The 22,816-nt window shown below is 51.6% G+C and overlaps 1 protein-coding gene across 9 annotated transcripts in view; it reads left to right on the forward strand.

Annotated features, from left to right (window-relative positions):
• Col18a1 (collagen type XVIII alpha 1 chain) overlaps positions 1-22,816 on the forward strand; it is a 159,397-nt gene that overhangs the window by 123,928 nt on the left and 12,653 nt on the right. For 8 of the 9 annotated variants that reach the window (XM_087598405.1, XM_087598406.1, XM_087598403.1 and 5 more), the window contains 26 exons: positions 177-263; positions 1,569-1,622; positions 3,309-3,438; positions 7,602-7,678; positions 7,983-8,168; positions 9,507-9,533; positions 10,260-10,322; positions 10,426-10,503; positions 10,742-10,798; positions 10,955-11,113; positions 11,549-11,602; positions 12,547-12,573; positions 14,407-14,538; positions 15,008-15,070; positions 15,707-15,733; positions 16,702-16,737; positions 17,246-17,317; positions 17,574-17,609; positions 17,883-17,972; positions 18,960-18,989; positions 19,103-19,129; positions 19,446-19,508; positions 19,803-19,877; positions 21,681-21,707; positions 21,914-21,967; positions 22,343-22,417. In XM_087598405.1, the coding sequence (XP_087454531.1) occupies positions 177-263; positions 1,569-1,622; positions 3,309-3,438; positions 7,602-7,678; positions 7,983-8,168; positions 9,507-9,533; positions 10,260-10,322; positions 10,426-10,503; positions 10,742-10,798; positions 10,955-11,113; positions 11,549-11,602; positions 12,547-12,573; positions 14,407-14,538; positions 15,008-15,070; positions 15,707-15,733; positions 16,702-16,737; positions 17,246-17,317; positions 17,574-17,609; positions 17,883-17,972; positions 18,960-18,989; positions 19,103-19,129; positions 19,446-19,508; positions 19,803-19,877; positions 21,681-21,707; positions 21,914-21,967; positions 22,343-22,417 (1,806 nt within the window). 9 annotated transcript variants of the gene reach the window in all.

Here is a 22,816-nt window from a genome sequence, read left to right on the forward strand (position 1 = left end):
GACTTTAAAATGTCAGAGCAGTCTCCCAGAGCCCCAGTTCCTTCAGTGAGGCCCCGCCTCTTAAAGGTTCCACAACCTTCCCAAACAGTGCTACCAGCTGGAAGTTGAGGGTCCAACCACCCGATTCATTGAGGGTCCTTTCATTTTCAAGTCAGTGATCTTCTGCCTCTGTCTAGGGAATGATCTCAGAGCTGAGAGTACGCAAAACCCCCCGGGTGAGCCCTGTGCACTGCCTGGATGAAGAAGATGATGATGACGACCGGGTGAGTCATGGCGGTGGGGTGTCAGGAACCGGTGTCTCCAGACACTTTCCTCTGCCTTAACTTTCCATTTTAGAAACCTGGGAACTGTAAATGTCAGGGACTGAAACCCCCCCGCCCCCTCCAGTGACACAGTGGGATGGGGGGGGGGTCACCCTGTGGAAAGTGCATATATATGTACTTGGTGTTGTATGGTGTGCATTTATGGGAGGGGGAGTTATGTCTGTCTGTTGTGTGCTGTGTGTGTCTCCTGATACGTTGGCTATGTGTGTCTGTTGTAGGGTGTGCAAGCGTTCTTGTTGTCTGTGCGCCGTGTATGTTTTTTTGTGCATGTCTGCTGTTATCTGTACGCTGCGTGTTGTCTCTGTGTGTAGTGTATCTTTTATAAGTGTGCTGTGTGTATCTGTCTTTTGTATGTTGCTGGTGTGTTTATTTTCTGTATGTTGTGTGTCTCTTGTATATGTGGGGTGCATACAGTGGGGTCTGTGTGGACCGCATCTCTGGGTGCCTCTGTTGTCTGTGTATGCACACACGCACACGATATCGAAACATCCAAGGAAATTGTCTCTTGCCAGAGGATGGGATTGAGGGTGGGGCCATGTCCCAGTGGAGATAACATGCTACGACACCACCAGTTGTCTTGGCAAACCTGGCTGTGTTTGGCTGTGAGCAGTTGAGTGTGTCTGTCTTTCCTCCTGTTACTTTTTCCAGAAGAGAAATCAGAAATGTCTTTGGCTTCTCTCTGGTACCAAATACGAGTCTCTAGTGGATGGGCAACGTTTGCTCCTAAGAGTGCTGCCCACTCTCGGCGTCTGGGTGTCCATTCCACCTGGGCCACCTTGACATTGAGATGTCACTACAGGTTCTATGGGCCCAGGTGGTAATTTTCTTCGGGATTTATATTAAGTTAGATGTCTTGGTGGGCGGAAGGGTTGGTCTCTGGCCTTCCCAGAGCTCCTGGAGGATGCTGGGAAGAGGAAGCATTGGAGGCAGCCAGTCCAGGGAGGTGGTGGGTGAGGACATGATTGGGAACGCTTCCACTCCACACATGCTTCTTCAGTGTCCACCTGGACTAAAGCTGCTTAGGGTCCCTGCTCACCCACCCTCCCTGTCCCCTGAGGATGGCATCCAAGGACAGAACAACCATGTCATGTAATCAGGCGTGCATAGGCCTGATTACAACCTCCTGACTGGCCTGAAGGGAGTCTGGTTATTTTTGACCCAGCGGGAGACTTGTTTGCTGTCCGGTTGATGCCCTGTCATTGTGTCTCTGGTCCTAACTTCCTTCATTGCCCTCCCACCCTGCAGGCATCTGGAGATTTTGGAAGTGGCCTCGAAGAAAGCAGCAAGTTACACAGGCAGGTGAGTTGCTGTGTTGGCCAGGGCATTCCCTGGTTCAGGCAGGGAGGGGCACGGTGTGTGCATAGTGTGTACAGAGGTGTATGATATCCCAGATGTCCCTCTGTCATGCAGGTATGTATGTCCAGCAGGGACCAGTCTGACATTGGCCTTGAGCAAGCTCTAAAGAGAACTTTCTCAGCAGAGATGGCCCAGCACTTCTGTCGCTGCTGTTGGCTGCTATGAGACCATAACTGGCTTGTGTCTAACATGAGGACAAGACAAATGTCTTTGTAGGGAAGTTTCTGGACACCCACCTTGCATGCTCTTTCTAGTCCAGAGTCCAGAGAACCCAGAAGGACTCCAGATATGAAAAGGATGTTTGACTGAACCTCCTGGGCCCCTCCGTGACCCCAGCATCTACAGTGCAGAGTCTGTCTTTAAGGCGGACCTTGGGTGTCAGCACCAGAAAGACTACAGGATGCTGAGTGGCTCAAGGGTGGGGGGTGGTCCCTACTGCCATTCCCAGAAGAAGTGTTGGGGACCGCTCGATATGTGTACATTTGGGTAGGGACAGGTAGATTCCAAGGACAGGGGACACAGACATCTTGGACTGCATTCTGTTGCCCAACAGAATTCCGGGACACGACCCAGTGACATGGCGGACTGATTATATTCCCATTCAAGGTCCAGTAGCCTCTATGTCCCTTGATGGTCCTAAGCCGTCCTCCTCACAGCTGTGGATTAGATTTGCAAACTGTTGCCTCTACACAGGGTACCCTGGGCACGGCAGATGTTGGGAGTACAGATATGCTTATGAGTGGGTGCTGTGCCAGCCAGCATAGCCTCCTCTGTGGATCAGAGGCTGCTAATAACTAGTTTGAGCATTTACAACCTATCCTTTCTTGTAACCTGCTCACTCCAACTAGGAACCTGGCCCTGCTGTCACAGGTGACTATGAGGGGCTAAGTCAAACTGGGGATCCATGTGGAATCTTCCCTTTGGGGGAATTAAAGCCGTGGACTTCAAGTCTGTGATGCCTGTGGGATGACCTGTCATACCATATCAAGAGTATCTGGGGGAGGCCTTGTTCAGGCCCCATAGCGCTACCTCAGCCAAGGTTACTCCCCAGGGTCCATCTACCCGGACTGCACAGTCACTGATATAAAGTTATCAGGGATCTAGGCCATGTTGATGTGGGGCACCAGGTCCCCCTGGCTGAGTATATTTTGAAACTGGGCACATGGCAGAGGGGTCTTCAGGTTAAACCAGCCTCCTCCATGTGAGCAAGAAGTCAGCTGTGGGCAGTGTTTAGACTAGAGCTGAGGGAGAAGTCTCAAAGAAAATATACCTGCTCCATACACCCTTCGGTGACACCAGAGGACCTCACTTGGGCCACCTCTGGAGCTATCCAGCCATAGGAATCTGTGGACTAGACCAGGGGAGGCTCTTTGTCTTTGGTCCTCTGGCAGTGAAGGACTCCTGAGGTCTATGACTCCAACCACAGGTTGAAAACCCGTAGCATATACCTCTGTAGAAGTGTGTTCCAACCGGAGTGATGGTTTTTCTTATCTTCCCCAAAAGCCTGGCAAATGTCTTCCTTTTCGTAAGCCGCAAACCCCAAAGCCAGGCAGAATTGATAGTTCACACATGCACGTCATAGCTGCACCCCTGAATAACAGAGCCGGGTGTCCCGCTCTCCTCCTGCAGGAGACATATCTACGACCCGGGCTCCCCCAGCCACCTCCTGTCACTTCCCCGCCCTTGGCTGGAGGCAGTGCCACCGAAGATTCTAGGACAGAAGAAAAGGAGGAAGAAGCCACGGTAGATTCTAAAGGAGGTAAAACCATTCCGGATATGCTGTGTGTGCACAGTGTGAGTGTGTGTGTGTGTGTGCAGGCACATATGCATGTGTGCGTGTATGTGTGCATTCATGTGTGCGTGTGTGCAAGCACATATGCATGTGTGCATGTATGTGTGCATTCATGTGTGTGCATGTGCGCGCGTGTGCGTGTATGTTGGATGAGAGCTGTTTCAGAGCCAGAACTCTCCCCATGTGAAGTTTTTCTGCCTTCTAAGAAGGTCCTGTTCAGGCAGGCTCCTGGTCGGGCCCCAGGAGAGTTCTGAATCAGGCAGCTGTGACACATCCTTTGTCAGAGATCTTGGCCTACACTACACTGCCTTTGTCTGTCATGTATAAGAACCTGCCCAGAGATGCCATCTCCTGGTTCAGGGCCATGCACTTTTGCTGGGAGAATGTGAACTGAACCAAGGGAGGGATGATGGGAGGGAAATAATGTTCTTAGTCCAGACCTTGCCATGGCTCAGCTTATAGGGTTGAACACGTTTCCCATGGGAGCCACTGTCTGGGAGACCTGTACAGGGCCCCTGGCCTGCAGGAGATGGGGACGGATGTGAAGTGTGTGTGTGTGTGTGTGTGTGTGTGTGTGTGTGTGTGTGTGTGTGTGTGTGTGTGTGATAGTCTCTGTGTTACTGGGTACCAGCATACGCTGGGTAGCAGTGTGAACATCTCCCTCTACCTCACAGCTCTATAGGATTGAAATACAGTGGTGCAATGATTGGGCTTCTAGGAGCCCCCAGGGCTTCCAATCCTCTGGAGAGAACAGGCTATGGCCCCTCCTGATGCTGTCAGGGCTCACATACTCAAAGATCTGAGACACGGGGTCTAGATTTCCACAGGTCGCCACCTATGGCCACCTACCGTTGTTAGTACACAAGTCAAGCAAGGCTGAGCAGTCTTGACTTTCTGACTGATGGGCAGGGTCTTAATCCCGCCTGGGCTGTGTGGGCCCACGGGCCTTGAAGTGACGTTTGCCTTGACTCCCATCTTCCTGCGTTCTGGGGTCCCAGGGAAGACGAGAGAACACAAGCCCTACTCTGCCAGGTTTCCCTGGGCAGCCCCACCCTCACACTACTGCTCTGGCTGCAGTCACCACAGACGGGTGGCTTTTCACGGAACCGCACCTGTGTGTGTGTGTGTGTGTGTGCGTGCGTGCGTGCGTGCGTGCGTGCGTGCGTGTGTGTGTGGGTGTGTGGGTGTGTGTGTGTGTGGTGGTGGGGTATGGAGTCATAGTAAGTTGCATCTGGACTTGCTTGGCACTGCGTCCCTTTTATAAAAAAGCTAGTCCGTTGTTGACCTGTCATCCAGTGTGGACAGACTATGCAGATTTGTCTATTTGCCTAGCAATGGGCATATTTGCTAGGTCCAGTTTGAGGCGGTTTCAGAGAAAGTTATTCTGGGGTTTCTGTCTCATCAGGAGGTTTGTCTGTTTGCCACCCACCCTAGTGTGTGTACAGTGTGTGTGTGTGTGTGTGTGTGTGTGTGTGTGTGTGTGTGTGTATGTATGTATGTATGTCTCTACCTTACCTTTGACGGTCTTTAGACATCACTGTCATTGATGGGAGGTGACCTACCTTGTTCTGTCTCTGTCTCTCTCTCTCTCTCTGTCTCTCTCTGTCTCTCTGTCTCTCTCTCTCTGTCTCTGTCTCTCTCTCTCTCTCTCTCTCTCTCTCCCCTTCTTAATTCCTTCCTACCCTACTGTCTGGGGATATATACATATATATACACACACACACACACACACACGCATATATACATATACATATATATATATATGTGTGTGTGTGTGTGTGTGTGTGTGTGTGTGTGTGTGTGTGTGTGTGAAGCTGGTTTTGAACCTGTGACCCTCCCGTCTCAGCCTCTCAAGCACTAGGCTTACCCGTGTGAGCCGCATCCCAGTGTCATTTTCTTCACAGCATCTCTAGAAAAGAAAAACTTTCAAATTTTTGCTGAAATTCAAAGATCTCACTCCTGGCAATCATCTAAATCAAGGGGATCCGAAGACCTATTTTTTAATTCTTTAAGAAACCGTTTCCCCACTTGGCTATGTCAACTGTTAAAAAGACCCCTTTCCCTGCTAAGATCCGAGACTCTGAAACTCCTCTGAGATGTGAAAAGTCAGCCTCCCTCACCCGAGTCTATTTCTGGGTTCTGCTCTGTGCTGCGGGTCTGAGTCTTTGCCCTTCCCTCTGAGCCGTGGATCTCGCTGCCCGTCTTGACTCCATCCTCATCAGGTAGCTCAGCCCTCCAGTCTGCTCTTTGCCTTGTGGTTACAGGGGTTTCGCATGTTTGCCTGACTGTGGTTGTTGCCATTCACGCATCCTCAGAGAAGGAAAAAAAAAAAAACCACCAGAGTTTTGATGGGGATGGGTTTGGCAGTCTTGTCATCTTGGTGATGACTCTTGAGACCCATTATTATATTTTGCTTGGGTCTTGTTTGATTTCTCTTAGCAATGTTTGTATAGTTTTAAATACCCTGGGGGGCATCGATTTTTAGGTCTGCTGAACCTCGAGTTCTAGGAAACTCTTGCAGCTGCAGGGAGAGTCCATGCTGCCCTCTTGTGGTCAGACTTGGTAGTTAGCTCCTGCAGTTGGGACAGTTCGGCTGTGGTGGATTAAGGTTGGGGGAAGTGTGTCATCCTGATCAGGTGTCTGGCTTACTCTTCACTAAGCCTATGACCTGGTGTGGGCAAGACCATCAGCATGCCCCTCCCCCAGAGAACGATCTCAGCCTCATGAGCTAGGAGCAGCATCCCCCAGAACCCCGAGAGCAAGTAAAGGGCCCCAAGCATGCTTTTTGTGTGACTCTAGGTTTGGCCACTCTAAATTGCCACTGCAGATCCTCAATCCTGCCAGCCATGGAGCTCAGTCAGGCATAACTGTGTGATCATCAGTTCTAACCCAAGATGGGGGCTCTGTGCCCCAGCCAAGAGTCCAGCAGACGCTTCTAACTAGTGCTCAAGAATTAGACCCTTCTCTTGTTCCCCAAAAGATATGACGGGTTGACAACATATATTTTCACTGTCTGTCACTGGTGAGAGGTTGTCAGCAGCCTCTAGATGTCATCCCACAAGCCTCTCGTTAATCACAAGGGGACGGCATCCCAAGCATGCAGTAAGGACCTATCGTGTGGTCCCAGTGACAATACTCTTTTGGGCCGTGGCTGAAACCCAAGATTTTGGGGAGGCAGGGGGAAGATGGTAGTATTGGCCGACTTCCACTCCAGGCTTGGGGGTCACCCAGGTCTCCGTGGCGTTTTCTGTCTCTGACCTTTGAAGTCTTTAAGTGTTTCTTGTCTGTACACATCTATAAAAGCCATTCTCAGCTCAAAGGCTGTCCGAAACCAGGCAGCGGGTCCGAACTTTGGCTCTGACAGCACTTGTGGGTTGAACACATGAGTGAAATGAAGCCCTCACAAGAGGAGATCCTGGGTTGGTGTCTTCGTGGTTCCTGTTCCCAGAGAAGAAGCCAGGGGAGGACTGGGTGTGGGCTATTTATCAAGAACCCTCATTATCGAGGCTGGGCTCCCTGATGTGGTTGTCTTGTGAGGGTCAATAATTTAGGACAGAGGCCTCGACAAGTTCCACAAATGTCCAGACCGTTCTGCAGAGGGGGAAATGACATGGGTGTGTGCCTGTGTGTGTGTGTGTGTGTGTGTGTGTATGCGTGCCTATGCCCCTGCTTGTGTGCCTGTGTGTGTGCATACATGCCTTTATGTGTCAGAGGCACAGTGTGGATGATGGGGTCTAGGTGAGCCCTTGGGGCTCATCCCTCAGAATTCCTGTTGTTTTTCTGTTACTCAAATTGCATGGTTGGTGGAGAGGGTTTTGATGGTTGAGTGTTCAAACCAATCCAGGAATCTTTTCAGGAGTTTCAGTTGTCCCTGGGCTTGCTCTAAATGGTTGCGTGAGTCTGTGTTGACTCCTTTTTTTTCTCTCCTGTTGCCAGTGCTAGGTGGCCATTCCCCTTCACCGTTCCCGTGGCCCCTGTCCTTGGGGTTTTCAGTGGGTGGACAGACAAGTGGCCATTCCCGTAGCCTGGGTCCCCTGGGCTATGGATGAGTGGAAGAACAAAGTTTGGGAGTAAAACTGAAGGCCTGGGGCTACTGGAAGTTTGACAGGACCATCTCTCCCTCTTCCCAGCTGATACCCTTCCTGTCACAGATTCAAGCGGTGTGTGGGACGGGGATGTCCAGAACCCTGGAGGTGGCTTGATAAAGGTGAGGTCATCTCCCTATGACCTTGCTACAGGATACCCAGGAACCCTTAGTGCCTCCCATGGTCTCACTGACTTTCCGAAGCCCTCGGGATCACACTCCCTCTCCCGGCCTGCTGCTCTGTGTTCTGCACACCCTGCCCTTGCAAACACACCTTGCAAATCTCCCTGCCTTGAACCCTCCCTCCATACCCCACTCCGTAACCCCCTGAAGTCCTCTCTTATACTTAATGCCCGGAGAATGTCGCAGTGGTGTGAGGTGAATTGGTCTGTAGGTTGCTGCAGCCTATGTCCTCTTTGGTCCCTAGGGAGGTCTCAAAGGACAAAAGGGAGAGCCAGGTGCTCAAGGCCCACCTGGCCCAGCTGGGCCCCAGGGTCCTGCCGGTCCAGCGGTACAGAGCCCCAGCTCACAACCTGTCCCTGGAGCACAAGGACCCCCGGGACCTCAGGGACCACCAGGGAAGGATGGCATCCCGGGAAGGGATGGTGAACCAGTGAGTACAGGCCTCTCCTTGTGATCTGGGTGGGAGCTGAGGTCTCTGACTGGGGCTGGTGGGAGAATTGTTTGGAATCAGAGCAATAGCATCTTTGGGTTGAGGGACTTTAATTCTGTCTCCTAATGTGTACTGGGACTCAAAGGTGATTGGAGCATGGAGGCCAGGCATGCCCAAGGCAGCCCTGGACCTAAGCTCTATTGCAGAAATGCTGTCTGTTGTGGGCCTGGGGTCGCTCAGAGACTCACCATGACCATGAGTAAATTTCAATAAGAAGAGGCTTCATTAAATACTGGTGCCAGATACTCAACAACACCAGGACTGCAGAGGAAAGCCTCCCATAGAGGCAACATATAGTTATAGCAGTCCAAGGTAAAAAAAAACAAAAACAAAAACAAAAACAAAAACCTACAAGATTATATGAAATCTGTGTACTTGAAGGCAGACTCTGGCTTTTAATATATATGATTTAATAAATATAATTTGATTACAAAGGCAGAAATAGCAGTAAGCCTTACTTAGGATTGATTATCTTACTAGAACAACGAATTTCATAAAAATCAATCATTTAAGAATAGTCTTCAGGGACTGGGGATTTAGCTCAGTGGTAGAGCGCTTACCTAGGAAGCGCAAGGCCCTGGGTTCGGTCCCCAGCTCCGAAAAAAAGAACCAAAAAAAAAAAAAAAGAATAGTCTTCAGCCCAGTGGTGCCAGCAGCATGCCTTCTCTATGAATTTGAGGCTAGCCTGGTCTACAGAGCTAATTCCAGGATAGCCAGGGCTATACAAAGAAACCCTGTCTCGGGGCTGGAGAGATGGCTCAGCGGTTAAGAGCAGTGACTGCTCTTCCTAGAGGTCCTGAGTTCAATTCCCAGCACCCACATGATGGCTCACAACCATCTGTAATGGGATCTGAGGCCCTCTTCTGGTGTGGCTGAAGACAGCTACAGTATAATACACACACACACACACACACACACACACACACACACACACACACATATCTTTAAAAAAAAGAAAGAAAAGAAAAAGAAACTCTGTCACAAAAAACAAAACAAACAGAATACTCTCCAGTGTCTAGGGCTGGGGCAGGGTTGGGGGAGGGAAGTGAGCTGTTAGGGCCTTATACGTTAGAGGCATTTCTTGCTTTCTGGACTTCGAAGCATGCTGAGTCTAAACTTTAAGGGCAGTGTTAACCATTACACTGTCTGGAGCACACGGTTGTCCAGGTTCTCAGCTTTAACCCACAGGGGGTCGGAGGGCCATTGTTTCTGTGTCCAGTCTTAGGGACTTGCACCAGGACCACTTCCATTAATAATGGCCTCTCTTGGATTTTACAGGGCGACCCTGGTGAAGACGGGAGGCCGGTACGTCTGCTTTTCTCTGCACCTGATGTTGTCCAGTGTTTACATAGGATCCATGGGCCATCTGCCTATGGCACAGGGAGGCAGGCTACTTGGGCTGTACTTTATATCTATCCATGCTCGTGTGACTTCCGAAACCATGAGGTGGTGTTTACAGATGCTCAGAGGGCAGGAAGCACCACAAAGCGCCAGGAAGCCAGCGTTCAAGAGGGGAAGGGGGTGCAGTGCTGAGGAGATGGGGTCCTTCGGGCTGCCAGAGTGACCTCAGGGAGCTCTTTGTACCTGACAGCAAGTCAGGGCAGGGCTAAGAAAGCATACAGCCCAAGCTCAATCATAACTGGAGGTTTCCTGGAGCCCAAGGTGTCCTTTGAGTTTGTGCATAAGAATATGCTGTGTGCACACATGCCACACACACACACACACACACACACACACACACACACTGGACATACCAACTGAGTTCCAAAGAGGACATATGCCATTGTCCAGGCATTGTGATAAGACTCAGTGGGTACTCTCCATAGGCAGTGTTGTCCCTTTTAAATCCTGGCTTTTTCCTCTGATGTTCCTTGATTGGCATGACCCCTTCTGGCCTATTCCAGCCTCCATGGAAGGTCTTATCTCCCATCTGCCCCCTGTTCTGGAATGAGGAGCATTTGGGTCTCAAGAATCATTGTGTGAAGGGAGAGAGTTGCTTCTCTCTGTCTAGTCCCTACCCTTGTCTTTTAGGGTGACACTGGACCTCAAGGCTTCCCGGGGACCCCAGGAGATGTGGGCCCTAAGGGTGAGAAGGTAAGTGTGTGCAGACAAAGGCATGGCCTCTTTCCTGTCTCGGCTCCTGACTGAAAGTGGGGACCCTGTGTTCTCAGTGTGATAGATCTGTCCTATGTTCCAGGGAGATCCTGGTATTGGGCCTCGAGGACCTCCAGGACCTCCGGGACCACCAGGACCCTCCTTCAGACAGGACAAGCTGGTAAGTTCCACCCTTGGCCTCCTCCACACCAGGCCCCAGCCAGCTCCTGCAGAAACTACAGTGTTGGTTTAAGAGAATGGGGCTCCCACTACACGCTTGGGATGATGTCTAGGCTGTGGGGACAAAGATATCTCATCTCCCATCTCAGGCGTTTTTGGTTGGTTAAGGGACAGCTGGGTAGTGCTCCCTGATAACTCAGGACAGCGTCCTGTGATGCCTTCTCTTGCCCTTCCCTCAGACCTTCATTGACATGGAGGGATCTGGTGGTTTCAGCGGAGACCTAGAGAGCCTCAGAGTAAGTGGCCACGCCCCACTGTCACTGGGCACGATGTAGAGTGTGATGGCTGAGACATCACTGGGGACCCTCGGGGGTGGGACAAGACTAGCTGGGGGTGTGACCACTGCCCAGCAGGGACCATGTATTCTATGATGGTTTATCTCTCCCGTCCAGGGCCCACGAGGCTTCCCTGGTCCCCCAGGTCCCCCTGGTGTCCCAGGACTGCCTGGTGAACCAGGGCGCTTTGGAGTCAACAGTTCCTACGCACCAGGACCTGCAGGCCTTCCTGGTGTGCCTGGGAAGGAAGGGCCCCCTGGTTTTCCTGGTCCCCCAGTAAGTCCTGCTGCTTACCCTGCCCCACAGCACCCTCTCGACTAGGAATGTGGGGTGTGGTCATGTGAGGTTTCTTGCTAGTTCTACCTCAGGACTCCCATGATCCTTTGCAAGGTGGAGACGGTTCATATTTGGGTGATGGTGGGGGGATAGGCTACCCTGGGGTGGTTCTGGGGTGCTGACCCACTAGCTAACTCTGAGCTATACATTTAACCACTCAGGACTGGGTGGATGCGAGCCTCCCACCTTAGTTACCCCAGCAAATCAGTGGCTCACAGAAATGATCTCTGTCCTGTGGTGGTGCCTTCTAAGCCTTGCGCACACCTTGTGGGGGAAACAGTTTAGATCCTGGTTCTTAAGAATTCTGGTGGTCAGCTGTTGCCTCCTCTTGGCGGATCCCATCCAAGCCCATATCATTGTTCTTCTGTCTCCCAGGGACCTCCAGGCAAAGAGGGCCCACCAGGAGTGGCCGGCCAGAAAGGCAGTGTTGTAAGTCAGCTCCTACAGGGGGATGTTACTCTTCACACACACCACAGGGTGGTGGACACTGCATGCTTTGTGGGTCAGCAGAGGGTGCCTGCCGTAGGGGGAGCCCATCGGGCATAACCTACGTCCTCAGTTTAGGACGATTCTTGGTACTGGGGCCAGCGGGCCTCGGCCTAACTTCAAGGTCTCCGTGTGTGTTTCTTACCACTGTAGAAGGACTAGCGGCTTCATTGCATTAGAAAGGGTTACTTCAGGTTTCCGTGTAGTTAGATTGATAGGAGTCTTCAGAGACCGGGGCCTCTGCTAACCGTGATCCACTGTGGTCTCATACTGTTGAGAACAGAGGCCAGTTACGTGTGAGGAGCTTTCTCAGAGGGCTGCTCCCAGCACTTCTGGGGTTTGATGAGAAGATTCCCCACCCTCACTGGTGCTGTGCGGCTGAAGGTCCTTTTAAACCAGTGGGTCTAGACCTTCCAAACACTTGGATCTTTTATTACCGTTCCGAATGCTGTGGTAACCCCAAGCATAAAATAACTGTAATTTTGCTACCTTTATGAATGGTAATGTAAGTATTTCTGTTTTCTGATGGTCTTCGGTGACCCCTGTAAAAGGGTCATTTGACCGCCACAGACTGAGAACCGACCGCTGTTTTAAGTGAACTGTGCACAGACCTTGTCTGTTTTCAGCTAAGCCTAGAGTGCTCAGGGGTCAGGAGGTTCTAAGAGGCATTCCTAGGGACCGTGTGCTTAGGTGCTTTGTGGCCTTGTGCCTTGGTGGCTGCCCTCCCTGCTGAGTTCCCTGGGGTGGGGGGTTCCATCCCTGACAAGATGAGAGGGCAGGAACTACTAGAAACTACTAGAATCTGCATAATCGGTAGTAGGTCTGATTTCCTCTAATTGCTACACATGCGTCTGATTTTATTGTAATCGTCTCCTTTCCCCCCATAGGGCGATGCAGGCAGCCCAGGACCCAAGGTATAAACCAATTTTCGTTCTGGTAGGGCTGGGGCTACCTGCTTAGTAAATAAAAGTATCCCCAGCAGGATGTGTGGGATACCCCAGTCAGCAAAGGTAGCTTTCAGTGTGACTGTGACAACAGCCCTACCAGTGTTTGTGTGTGTTTATTTGTGTGTTTGTGTGTGTTCGTGTGTTTGTGTTGTGTGTTTGTGTGTGTTGTGTGTTTGTGTGTGTTGTGTGTTTTTATGTGTGTTGTGTGTGTGTATGTGTATGTGTTTGTGTGTGTTTGTGTTGTGTGGTGTGTGTTTGTGTTGTGTGTTGATGTGTGTTTATGTGTATTTATGTGTGTTGTGTGTTTGTGTTATGTGTTGTGTATTGTGTGTGTGTGTATATGTGTTGTTTGTGCATATGTATGTGTGTTATGTGTGTATATGTGTATTTATGTGTGTTGTGTGTTTGTGTGTGTTGTGTGTATGTGTGTTGTATATTTGTGTGTGTATTTATGTGTGTTGTGTGTTTGTGTGTGTATTTATGTGTGTTGTGTGTTTGTGTGTGTTGTGTGTATGTGTGTTGTATATTTGTGTGTGTATTTATGTGTGTTGTGTGTTTGTGTGTGTATTTATGTGTGTTGTGTGTGTGTGTGTGTGTGTGTGTGTGTGTGTTTCCACTCAGTTCTATTCTGCTAATGCAATTGAACCAGGGGCGTCAGGTTTGCAAATGAGCTCCCAGTAGGCAGGTAGAAGGAAGGCTCCCTGGGAATTCCTGGGGTACCCAGTCAGGTACCTCAGGGTCATAGCTGTTTGATTCAGCATAGTCCCCTTATCGGCTGCTCATGGTACTCCCAGCATCCTCCTGTGCAAAGAATGCCTTGCTGGCCCTCCTATATTTCAATAGGCATCCGGGCTGGCACTCAAAGGAAGAGTTGGGGCTGATAGGAAAATCCAGTGGGGAGAAGCGAACATGGGTATCAGAGGGTAGACAAGCATGCCAGAAGGAGATAAAAGAGAGCTGGGCCGAGTGTGTAAACAGGCACACACACTGCTTTCTTCATACCATACATGCATATCCACACTGACACTGGTGTCTGCACTCAGGTGTTTGGTCTGCCCACAGGTAGATACTTGCATACACGGAGGGCCTTCAAGGACAGTAAGACAAGTATTTTACTGAGGTTGAAGAACTGACGGTTGTACTAGGCACAACCTTGGAACTGAATAGCTACCCCTGTAGCCGGAGATCCCACACTTGCATGGGTACTTAAGATCTTCGTCACATACAAAGGAACTTGTTAGTAGAGGTAGCAGCTCACATAGCCCAGGCTATCTTTGAACCCAGCTAGACCTTTTATATGAAGGTTTGTGTCTGGCTTGTCTCAGGGCATCTCCTACGTGAGCCTGTCAGGGCCCAGGAGGGAACGCTGTAGTCTCAGTTTTCAGTTCATCAAGGTGAATTGGCACCAGCAGGGTCCCTGGTGGGCATGCTGGCCCACCAGGTCCAACTTCAGGGCTAATTTGCTTGGAGCAGAGACTTCTGGAGCAGGGCCTCCGTGCTTGGGCTCCAAGTTCCTGCCTCCGTATCAGGCTGTGATGTACTAGAGAGCTGTGATGCTTTTGTGACTCGGGTTAGAGCCAATGCCACAGTGTCAGGCTTGTGCAACTGTGAATGTCACTTGGCCCTGTTGCTTTACATCAAGGGTTTGTCGGTTGTGCCCTTGTGGAATGTGACTTTTGTCTGGGTCTTCAGATTTTCGTCAAGCATTGTTAAGGAAGCACGTGTTCACCGGGGTTGCCTGTAGCGTTGCTCGAGCCCAGGGCCAAGAGTGGTGGTAACCTTGTCCTTCTGTCTGTACAGGGGAGCAAAGGAGACCTTGGGCCCATTGGTATGCCTGGGAAGTCTGGCTTGCCGGGACTCCCTGGGCCAGTTGGACCCCCAGGACCTCCAGGGCCTCCAGGGCCACCAGGACCAGGATTTGCTGCTGGATTTGTGAGTTTGGGTTATAGTTGGCACTCAGGACGCTCACAGCTTTCTAGGCAGGGCCCAGCTCATGTCACCATGTGGGTTTCTTCTGTCCCTGTCTTTGGGCCCCCACTCCTGAGCCCTGAATGCCTGGATGGGGTTGGCCCAGTGCTGGCTTGGCCTCAGTGTACTCAAATTGGGCACAGACATTATGTCCAATGTCTGTGGCTGCTGTTCCCAGCCCCTCCATACTTAACTGCTGAAAACCTGCTTGTGCACCCAGGTACACTTTGCTCTTGCACACACACAAGCCGGAGCCCTGTGACTGAGCAGGGAGGCCTACCTATCGGGGTTCGATTACTTTACCCATAACCCAAGCTCGGTCAACCATCCATGGTCCCCTCCCATCCCCCCACGTTTCCACCTCCCTGACCTTAGGGAAGGCTCCTCCTTAATAAGGCTCAGAGGCTAAATATCCCTTTTATGTTCCCTTCAGGATGACATGGAAGGTTCTGGAACACCTCTCTGGTCAACAGCCCGAAGCTCCGATGGGCTGCAGGTACTGCCCATGAGCTAGGCAGGAGATTTCCAGGCCGGGTGTCCTTGGAGCAGCCTCATGTGGGCCAAGGGATATGATCCACAGTATCCTCCATCTGAGAAAGACCCGATTCCAAACTGTCTGCAAGATGGGAGAGAGGGTGTCAGACAGTCCTTTCCCTATCTGATCCTTCCGTGCCTGAAATTTGAGAAAGTGGCAGATACTTGGCTAGAGTAACAGGAGTTAGTGGGTTGGGGGAGGAGGGTCCATTCAATGGCCCCATCCAGGATACCACTCCTCCCTGAGGAGCCACAGTATGCCTTGGCCTTGGAGAACACCAGGACAGCCTCCTGTCTCCAGGGCCACTACTGTTGTAACAATAGGTTAAAGTAATATTGTTACGGTCATTTTTCTTTGTAACTTTTTTTCAGTATATACTTTTATTGTAAAACCGTTTCAAATGTGGAGGGGGGGGGCGGTCATAAGAACAACAGAAAGAATCCCCCTGTATCTTTCAGCTGGATATACTGTTAAAGTTCGGTTGCCCGGGGAGATCATTTTACCATAGAAGGAGCTGTGAGGTTTGGGATGGGGGAATCAACTGAGGAACAATAACGCAGATCCGGTCACTAACACTTGTTTCCTGTACTCTGACAGGGACTTCCGGGCTTGCCGGGAATCAAGGTGAGTGGGGAGGCCTTTCTCGGAGTTCTGCCTAGCTGATTAATACTTTGGGACTTGAGCATGGAAGTTTGCAAAATACAGCCTTTTGGCTTCATAGAAAATAGCCACATGCCCCCTTCCTGCCCATTGAGGGTTACTGGGGTCATATCTTATCCTTCCAAAACCCTGCGAATTGAGATTCCTGGCTTCATACATCTGAAGCATGATAGAATTTTGAAGAGCCCAGGGACAAGCGCCCCCCCCCCCCACAAACCCCCTACCCTCTGCCATTTTCTCAGCTTCAGGGACAAGTCGGGTGTTGTGTCCTGGAGGATCTGAGAGTTTGGTTCTCAGCTTCTCCCGTCACAGCAGCCCACAGATATAGCCCCATAGCCCTTACCTTGCCTTAGACTTGAGTCAGACTCCCCAGGGCAGGGGTAAGGGTGGAGAACACCAGAATAGTCCCTACCAGGGGGTCCTGACTGACCTCAGCTGAATGTTTTCCTGTGATTTACAAAACACGGGGTAGACATTTCCAAAGACTGGGATTTCAGATGGGCTTGTACTGGACTTTTTTTTTTCTTTTCTTTTCTTTTCTTTTTGTTCAGAGCTGGGGACCAAACCCAGGGCCTTGCGCTTGCTAGGCAAGCGCTCTACCACTGAGCTAAATCCCCAACCCCCCCTTTTTTTTAATGTTAAGAAGTTACTTCAGAGGACTTGTTTCTAACAGTGGAGATGCTAAGACCTGCCTCCTGCTTTTACACGCTCTCCAGAACTATCCAACCGCCGTGATGCTGGGATACATTTTGTACCTTTCACCAGTGTGGGCCTCTAGGTCTCAGCTTAGTCACCAAGGATTCTAGGACCATTGGGAGGAGAGCCTAAGTGCTAGGACCGAGAATCCTGAGTGATTAACAGAGGAGAATGCACCTTGGTTTGGGGGTGGGCCAGCTGATACCCCAAGTTTATGGAACCTTTTGTCCACGTAGGGGGATCCTGGAGTGACTGGGCCACCTGGGGCCAAGGTACGTACTTCACCCAGGGTCGGGCACACGGTCCACTGGGGATTGGGAGGGCCTGAAGAGACCAGAAAGCATGCCCTGTAGGCCATAGGTGAGGGTAGGTCAGGCATATCAGAGGCAGCCAGGCCTAAGAGGAGGATGAATGAGACCCCCTATGCGGTTCTGGTTCTGGTTCCTCCAGTCTACTTCTGTCTCTGTAACTTAACATGCCTGATTCAGAGCAAACTACCCACGTTAAGTCCTTGTCGTAGGGCACACCCACAGAGCCCTGCACTAATTAAGGGAAAATAAGTTTCCTCCCTTCCCTCTTCCCTGTTACCATCCTCCCTTTACCCCATCTTCCTCACCTCTCAAGGGGAGAGTTGTCTTACCCTCCAGGGCTTGAGCCAGTAGCCCATAGAAACCTAGGTGATGGCCGTACCCATCCATGGTTGCTGTGGCCCCCTCTCTAGGAGTCTCTGCTCCTGCGGGCTGCAGGGCTGACTCTGTATCTTTTATTTGTGTGCTTCAGGGAGAAGTTGGAGCAGACGGAGTCCAGGGCATCCCTGGTCTCCCAGGAAGAGAGGGTGTAGCTGGGCCCCCGGTAAGTGAGGGGGCAGAAAAGAAGCCCTTGGGAAGGGAACTGGGGTATCCTGGACATCTGTGTCCCCAACCTGCTACACTGTGCCTTGTGGAGCCCAGTGCAAGCCTAGTTGGGGATTTGGGGGTCCCCCTCTCTCTAGTCTCCAAGGCTCGAGGAAACGTAGAGTCCTTGTCTGCATTGCAAGCCAGGCTCAGGTAGGCTGGTCCCTGAAGGGACTCTGCCTCTGTCTACAAGGACTCATTTCCTGTCTCTGCAGGGACCCAAAGGAGAGAAAGGGACCCAGGGAGAAAAGGTAAGTGTCTCTGTAGCCGGAGTTACAGAGGGGACAAAGAGTTGAGCTGCCCAGGCCTGGGGGTGGGGAGTCCCATTAAGCCCCTGCCTCAGGCCCAAACCACCTGGCTGCCCTCGTGATATCAGAGAGTTGAGCAGAGAGAGACCCTTGTGTTAGCAGGGATGGCCTCAGCTACTCTCTACAAACCTAGTACCTGGACCGTGGGTTGGCTCTTGGGATCTGGCCAGACACTGGAATGTTCACCTCTCTACCGTTCTCTTTGTTCTCTTCCAGGGAAACCCAGGAAAAGATGGAGTGGGTCGGCCAGGCCTCCCTGGCCCTCCAGGCCCCCCAGGGCCTGTGATCTATGTGTCAAATGAGGATGTAAGTACCCTGGAGTGCTGTGGGGTTCATTCCTCGGTCTAGGTACTGCCTTAAGATGGTCTAACTGCCTCATCAGAAGGACACGAGAGGGGCCCTGGCTTCTCAGGAAAAGGCTGTCTTGTGTTGGCTACAAGTTCTCTCCTTGCCAAAGCTTCTAGGCCTTCTAGACTGTAGAAGCTACCGTTGCCCTGTTGGGCTCGCCGAAGCAACATATCCAAAGGGTCCAGGCCCAGAGTAAACGGGTCCCTCACAGCCCCACCACAGAACCCAGGAGCTGAGCTGCTGCCCAAGCTCACGCCTCTGCAGCGAGAAGCCTGAGTCACTGAGAGGGAGATGCGGGGCCCCGAGGAGCTGAGCATGCCAGGGAGAGGCTTCCCCCGGACAGAGCCAGAGCATGGTTGGGCCACTAACTAGGCCCAAATCCAGCTGTAGTTGTCATTTGTGATCCCGGCTGGTTACTTCACTTTCTGGAGTCTGTTCCCTCAGTTCTGAGATGGGCATGATATGGTCCTGGGAGGAAGGATGTGAGTTGGTCACAAGAGAGCCTAGCCCGGGCCTCATGCTTCCAAGAGTGGGCCAGACACCACAGTGCAGGGTCAAGGTCAAGGGCTCTGGGACCAGGGTAGATCAAAAGCCGGAGCTGGCCTTTATTCAGGGGACATTGGCTTGACAGCAAGGCATAGGAGAAGCCCTCCAGTAGGTGGAGCTGTCTCCACAGGACGGTCACATGCAGCAGGATCTGTATGTAACAGGATTGGAGAGCCACCCCAAGCTGGAAAGGGGGACCCCCCCACGAAATGGGTCAGCTGTCAGCTGGCCGCCTACAGAGAGTCCAGGCACACCGCTAAAAATACAGTTTTCTTCTAAGTTCCACTTCGGGCTAGCTTTGCTGAGCTTGTGGCTAATGTGATAGCAGGTGACTTTCAACTCAAAGGTGGCTTTCTTTTCTTCCCCTCGAATTTGTATTTCCTGGTGGCGTGGGGACAGAGAGCTGTAGTAAGCACGCCGGGACCTGAGGTAAGCGCCATCTTGCTTCTAAGAAAGTTCAGAGAGGGTCCGGGGCGGCTGGGTTAGAACACCAGTGAGAGCAGGGTGTCCCCACAACTCATGGTGCCCCCTTCTCTTCACAGGGCAAGCCAGGGTACGCAGGCTTTCCTGTAAGTAGCTTTGCTTCCAAGGCACATGCTTGTCTAGCAATACCCTGACACTGGGGGTGGGCGTGGGCTATGCTCCTGGTAAGCACAGGACAGCAGTGTAAGCTTGGGTGGGGACAGTCACTGTCCTTGAGGTCATGATGCTCTCAGGAAGAAAATGGGGTCTGGACGGTGTAGCATAGTGTCCCTTGCCACGTGCAATTGTTCACCACTCTGAAGGGCTGGCCCGTGAGCAAACATGGGACAGGGGCTATGGGAGTTATGGGGACTGAGGAACAGTGGGTCATGGATCCTCATTCTGATCTGATCGTCACTACAGGGACCTGCTGGACCGAAGGGTGACCTGGGTTCCAAAGGCGAGCAGGGTCTTCCAGGGCCCAAGGTAAAGGACTGGGGTGCCTTGTGCTCCTTTCTCAGGAACCAGGTGTAGCCTTATTGCTGCCCCTGCTACAGGCAAGATAATTCTATCTTATCTATCTAGACGATGGCTCTTGGGGCAGGCTGGGCCCTGAGAATCCTGGAATATGCCATCTCTGTTACTCTGTCTCAGAGGGCTCTGGTCATAAACTCTCCCATAGAGGCCAAGACCCCCCCTCCCTTTGCTGCTTCTGGTTTGTGGGTATCTGAAAGCCAATGGGTGAGCCCTGACCTGTCTTTTCCTGTCTTGCTTTTCCAGGGTGAGAAGGGAGAACCAGGCAGTATCTTTAGCCCTGATGGCACAGCCCTGGGCCAGGCCCAGAAGGGAGCCAAGGTGAGGTTGGGGTTCCCTAATACTGTGAAGACAGCGTGTGTGTGTGTGTGTGTGTGTGTGTGTGTGTGTGTGTGTGTGTTGGGGAGGTGTTCCAATAGAGAAGCAAGATCATGACACCCTCTGACCTTTGCCCCTGGCAACCATTTTGGGTATGTTCTCATGGCTCCCATACCTGCCAATGACTTACATTATACTTCGGTCCTGTAGGCCAAAGTCACCTATAGGAGGCTAGTGATACTGACCACTGCCAGGCCTTCTTTCTATGAGAGATGAAAGGGACCAAGACCTTGGGGGGCCGTGTTCATTTACCCTGTGTAACAGGTATCTAGACCTCCCCCTTCCTATGGACCTGCGCCTGCAGGAACTGAGCACAGAACTGCTTGGCTGGCTAGGACTTGTTCTGTGTTTTAGGTTCCCACCCCTGCGGCCCTTCCAAGGAGGCACTGGGGGAGGGGCCTTGGCAAGCCACAGTGCCTCTGAGGAATAATTTCTCACTGGCCTACAGTGTTGTTAGAAGGTGACCTTAACTAGATACTAGATTCCCCAGGCCCAGAGAACCCTCTGCTCCCAGAGGCGCTATAGAATTCGGCCCTTAGCTATGGGCTTTGTAAGTTGAACCCATCCTCGGGGACTCAGGGAACACCCATCTGTGCCTTAAGTTGGACCTCGTCCCTGGTAGGTTGATGTCTTTATGCAGGTGAGGGCTGGTACAGGGTGGGTCAAAGGCCCACGATTGGACAGTAAAAAGTAAGGGGGGGGGGTTGGGGATTTGGCTCAGTGGTAGAGCGCTTGCCTAGCAAGTGCAAGGCCCTGGGTTCGGTCCCCAGCTCCAAAAAAAAAAAAAAAGTAAGGCCGGGAACAAAATTTTTGTAAGGCGGGGGAGAAGGGACAAAAAGAAGAACCAAGATGGAGGAGATGGAGGCAGAAAAGGACGACCCAGATCTATGTGGCCTTAAGTAGCCATAGTTAGTTATGGGATATTTCTTTTTCTTTTCTTTTTTTCTTTTTTTCTTTTTTTTCCCTTTTTTTCCCGAGCTGGGGACCGAACCCAGGGCCTTGCACTTGCTTGGCAAGCGCTCTACCACTGAGCTAAATCCCCAACCCCAGGGATATTTCTTAAGGGATGGATTTCTAGAGGTCAACTTATCAATTGGTTGCGAGTTTATTGTGTGGAAGTATTGCGGATTGAGAATTTAACATATAAATCTGATTGCTAAATTATAGCTTGTTGAGTTGGCTTTAATGGCTTGCTGGGAGTTCATACCGTAACTATTAGGGGGCGGGTGTTGGGAATGTAAACAGAGCGGTGGCAGGGAGCGGTGGGAGGTTAGCCACTGCTGGGACCAGGGGGTGGATGCTGGGAGTGTGGGCAGAGTCCATGGCAGAGAGCCGAGATAGGCCAGCCAGCCGCTGCCGGACCTCTAGAGTCCTGATTCTACCAGGTTGCTGGGAACAGAGAGTCCCTGGCTTGCCAGCCAGGAGAGAGTGATTAGCAGTGGGGGCTAGAGGATAACTAGAGGTAACATGGTGTGGTGCCACACTGGAACCAGTCGCCACTGAGATGAAGGTACCCCGCAGATGCCATGTGGTCCTACGGTGCCAACACTAGCCTGGGAGAAAAGGTCCTATTTTTTAAATAATGACCACAACAGTCCCTAATGCTAGTGTCTGCCCTATCTCACTGGGATGGTTATAAGCCTTGGTTGCCAGCCTAGCACATTCACATGGGTGCGGCAAGGACTCTGGGTGGCAGTGGGTGAGGTTAGTCATAGCTACCTAACGTACCTCTGATTCCCCATTCAGGGAGAACCAGGCTTCCGAGGACCCCCGGTGAGTAGTGCCCTCATTATATTGAGTTCATGGCCCCAAGGTTTGTATCAACTGCAACCATGAAAATATGGGGTTGGGTTACTACACCAGATGGCAACAGGCAGTTCCTCAAAGATGGCAGTCCTGGTGGTCCTTTCCTGGGGACGACCTCTCCCTCCTCACTAGGAGGCTCCACCCATCCCTTGACTCATCACTTTTCTCCGTAGGGTCCTTATGGACGGCCTGGGTACAAGGGTGAAATTGGCTTCCCTGGACGGCCGGTAAGGATTTGGTGGCCTTACAAGTGGGACCTAGTGGGTAGAGAGTGTCTGGGGTTACAGAGGGCTTGGCCTAGGAGAAAATGGACAGCTGCTCCTTCTGTCCATCCTCCTGATGCTGCTGTCATACTTATGTGGCCAGTGTCTTAACATGGGTCATTTAATACGGAGTGCAGTACAACTTGTCTGACACCCGATGGGAGGTTCTGGGCAAAGACAGGGCTCTGATCTGTGTCCTTCTAGTCAGTGTCCTGCTTTTCCTAGTTTCTGGGCAAGGCCTAGACTGGGGCTGGGGTGTGAAGCCTCGATCATGGGAAGGATGGGGCTGTGCACAGGCTGTCCAGTGTCCAAGAAGCCCTGCTACTCTATCCTGTCCAGGGTCGTCCCGGAACAAATGGCTTAAAGGGAGAGAAAGGGGAGCCTGGAGAGGCCAGCCTTGGGTTCAGCATGAGGGTAAGTGTCCTGTAACCTGTAACGGGGAGTGGGCGGTGGCTTGGAACACCAGGGAACAGGTATGGCTACCAGGGCCTCTGCAGCTCATCTACTGAGCTGTTTCAGATGTCTGGTGATGTAACCAGACATGTCGGTCCTGACAGGCAGACTTGCATAAATACCGTGTGAGCACACTCACAATTACATGTGCATAGACATATCTGCATATTCCTATACCAGAAGAGAACCATGGGATGGGACCTTACGACATCCCTTCTCTGGACCCATCAACATAGCTTTATACCTTTTAAAACCATCTGCTGCCTTAGGAACGTAAGGATTTTTTTTGTTGTTGTTTCATGGCGTCTCTTCCCTTTCTACCGGACGCAGCCACCCAGAGACTCAGGGACTTCCCCAGAG

This window comes from Rattus norvegicus, chromosome 20 (assembly GCF_021556685.1).
Source record: "Rattus norvegicus strain SHRSP/BbbUtx chromosome 20, alternate assembly SHRSP_T2T, whole genome shotgun sequence".
Classification (NCBI taxonomy): domain Eukaryota; kingdom Metazoa; phylum Chordata; class Mammalia; order Rodentia; family Muridae; genus Rattus; species Rattus norvegicus.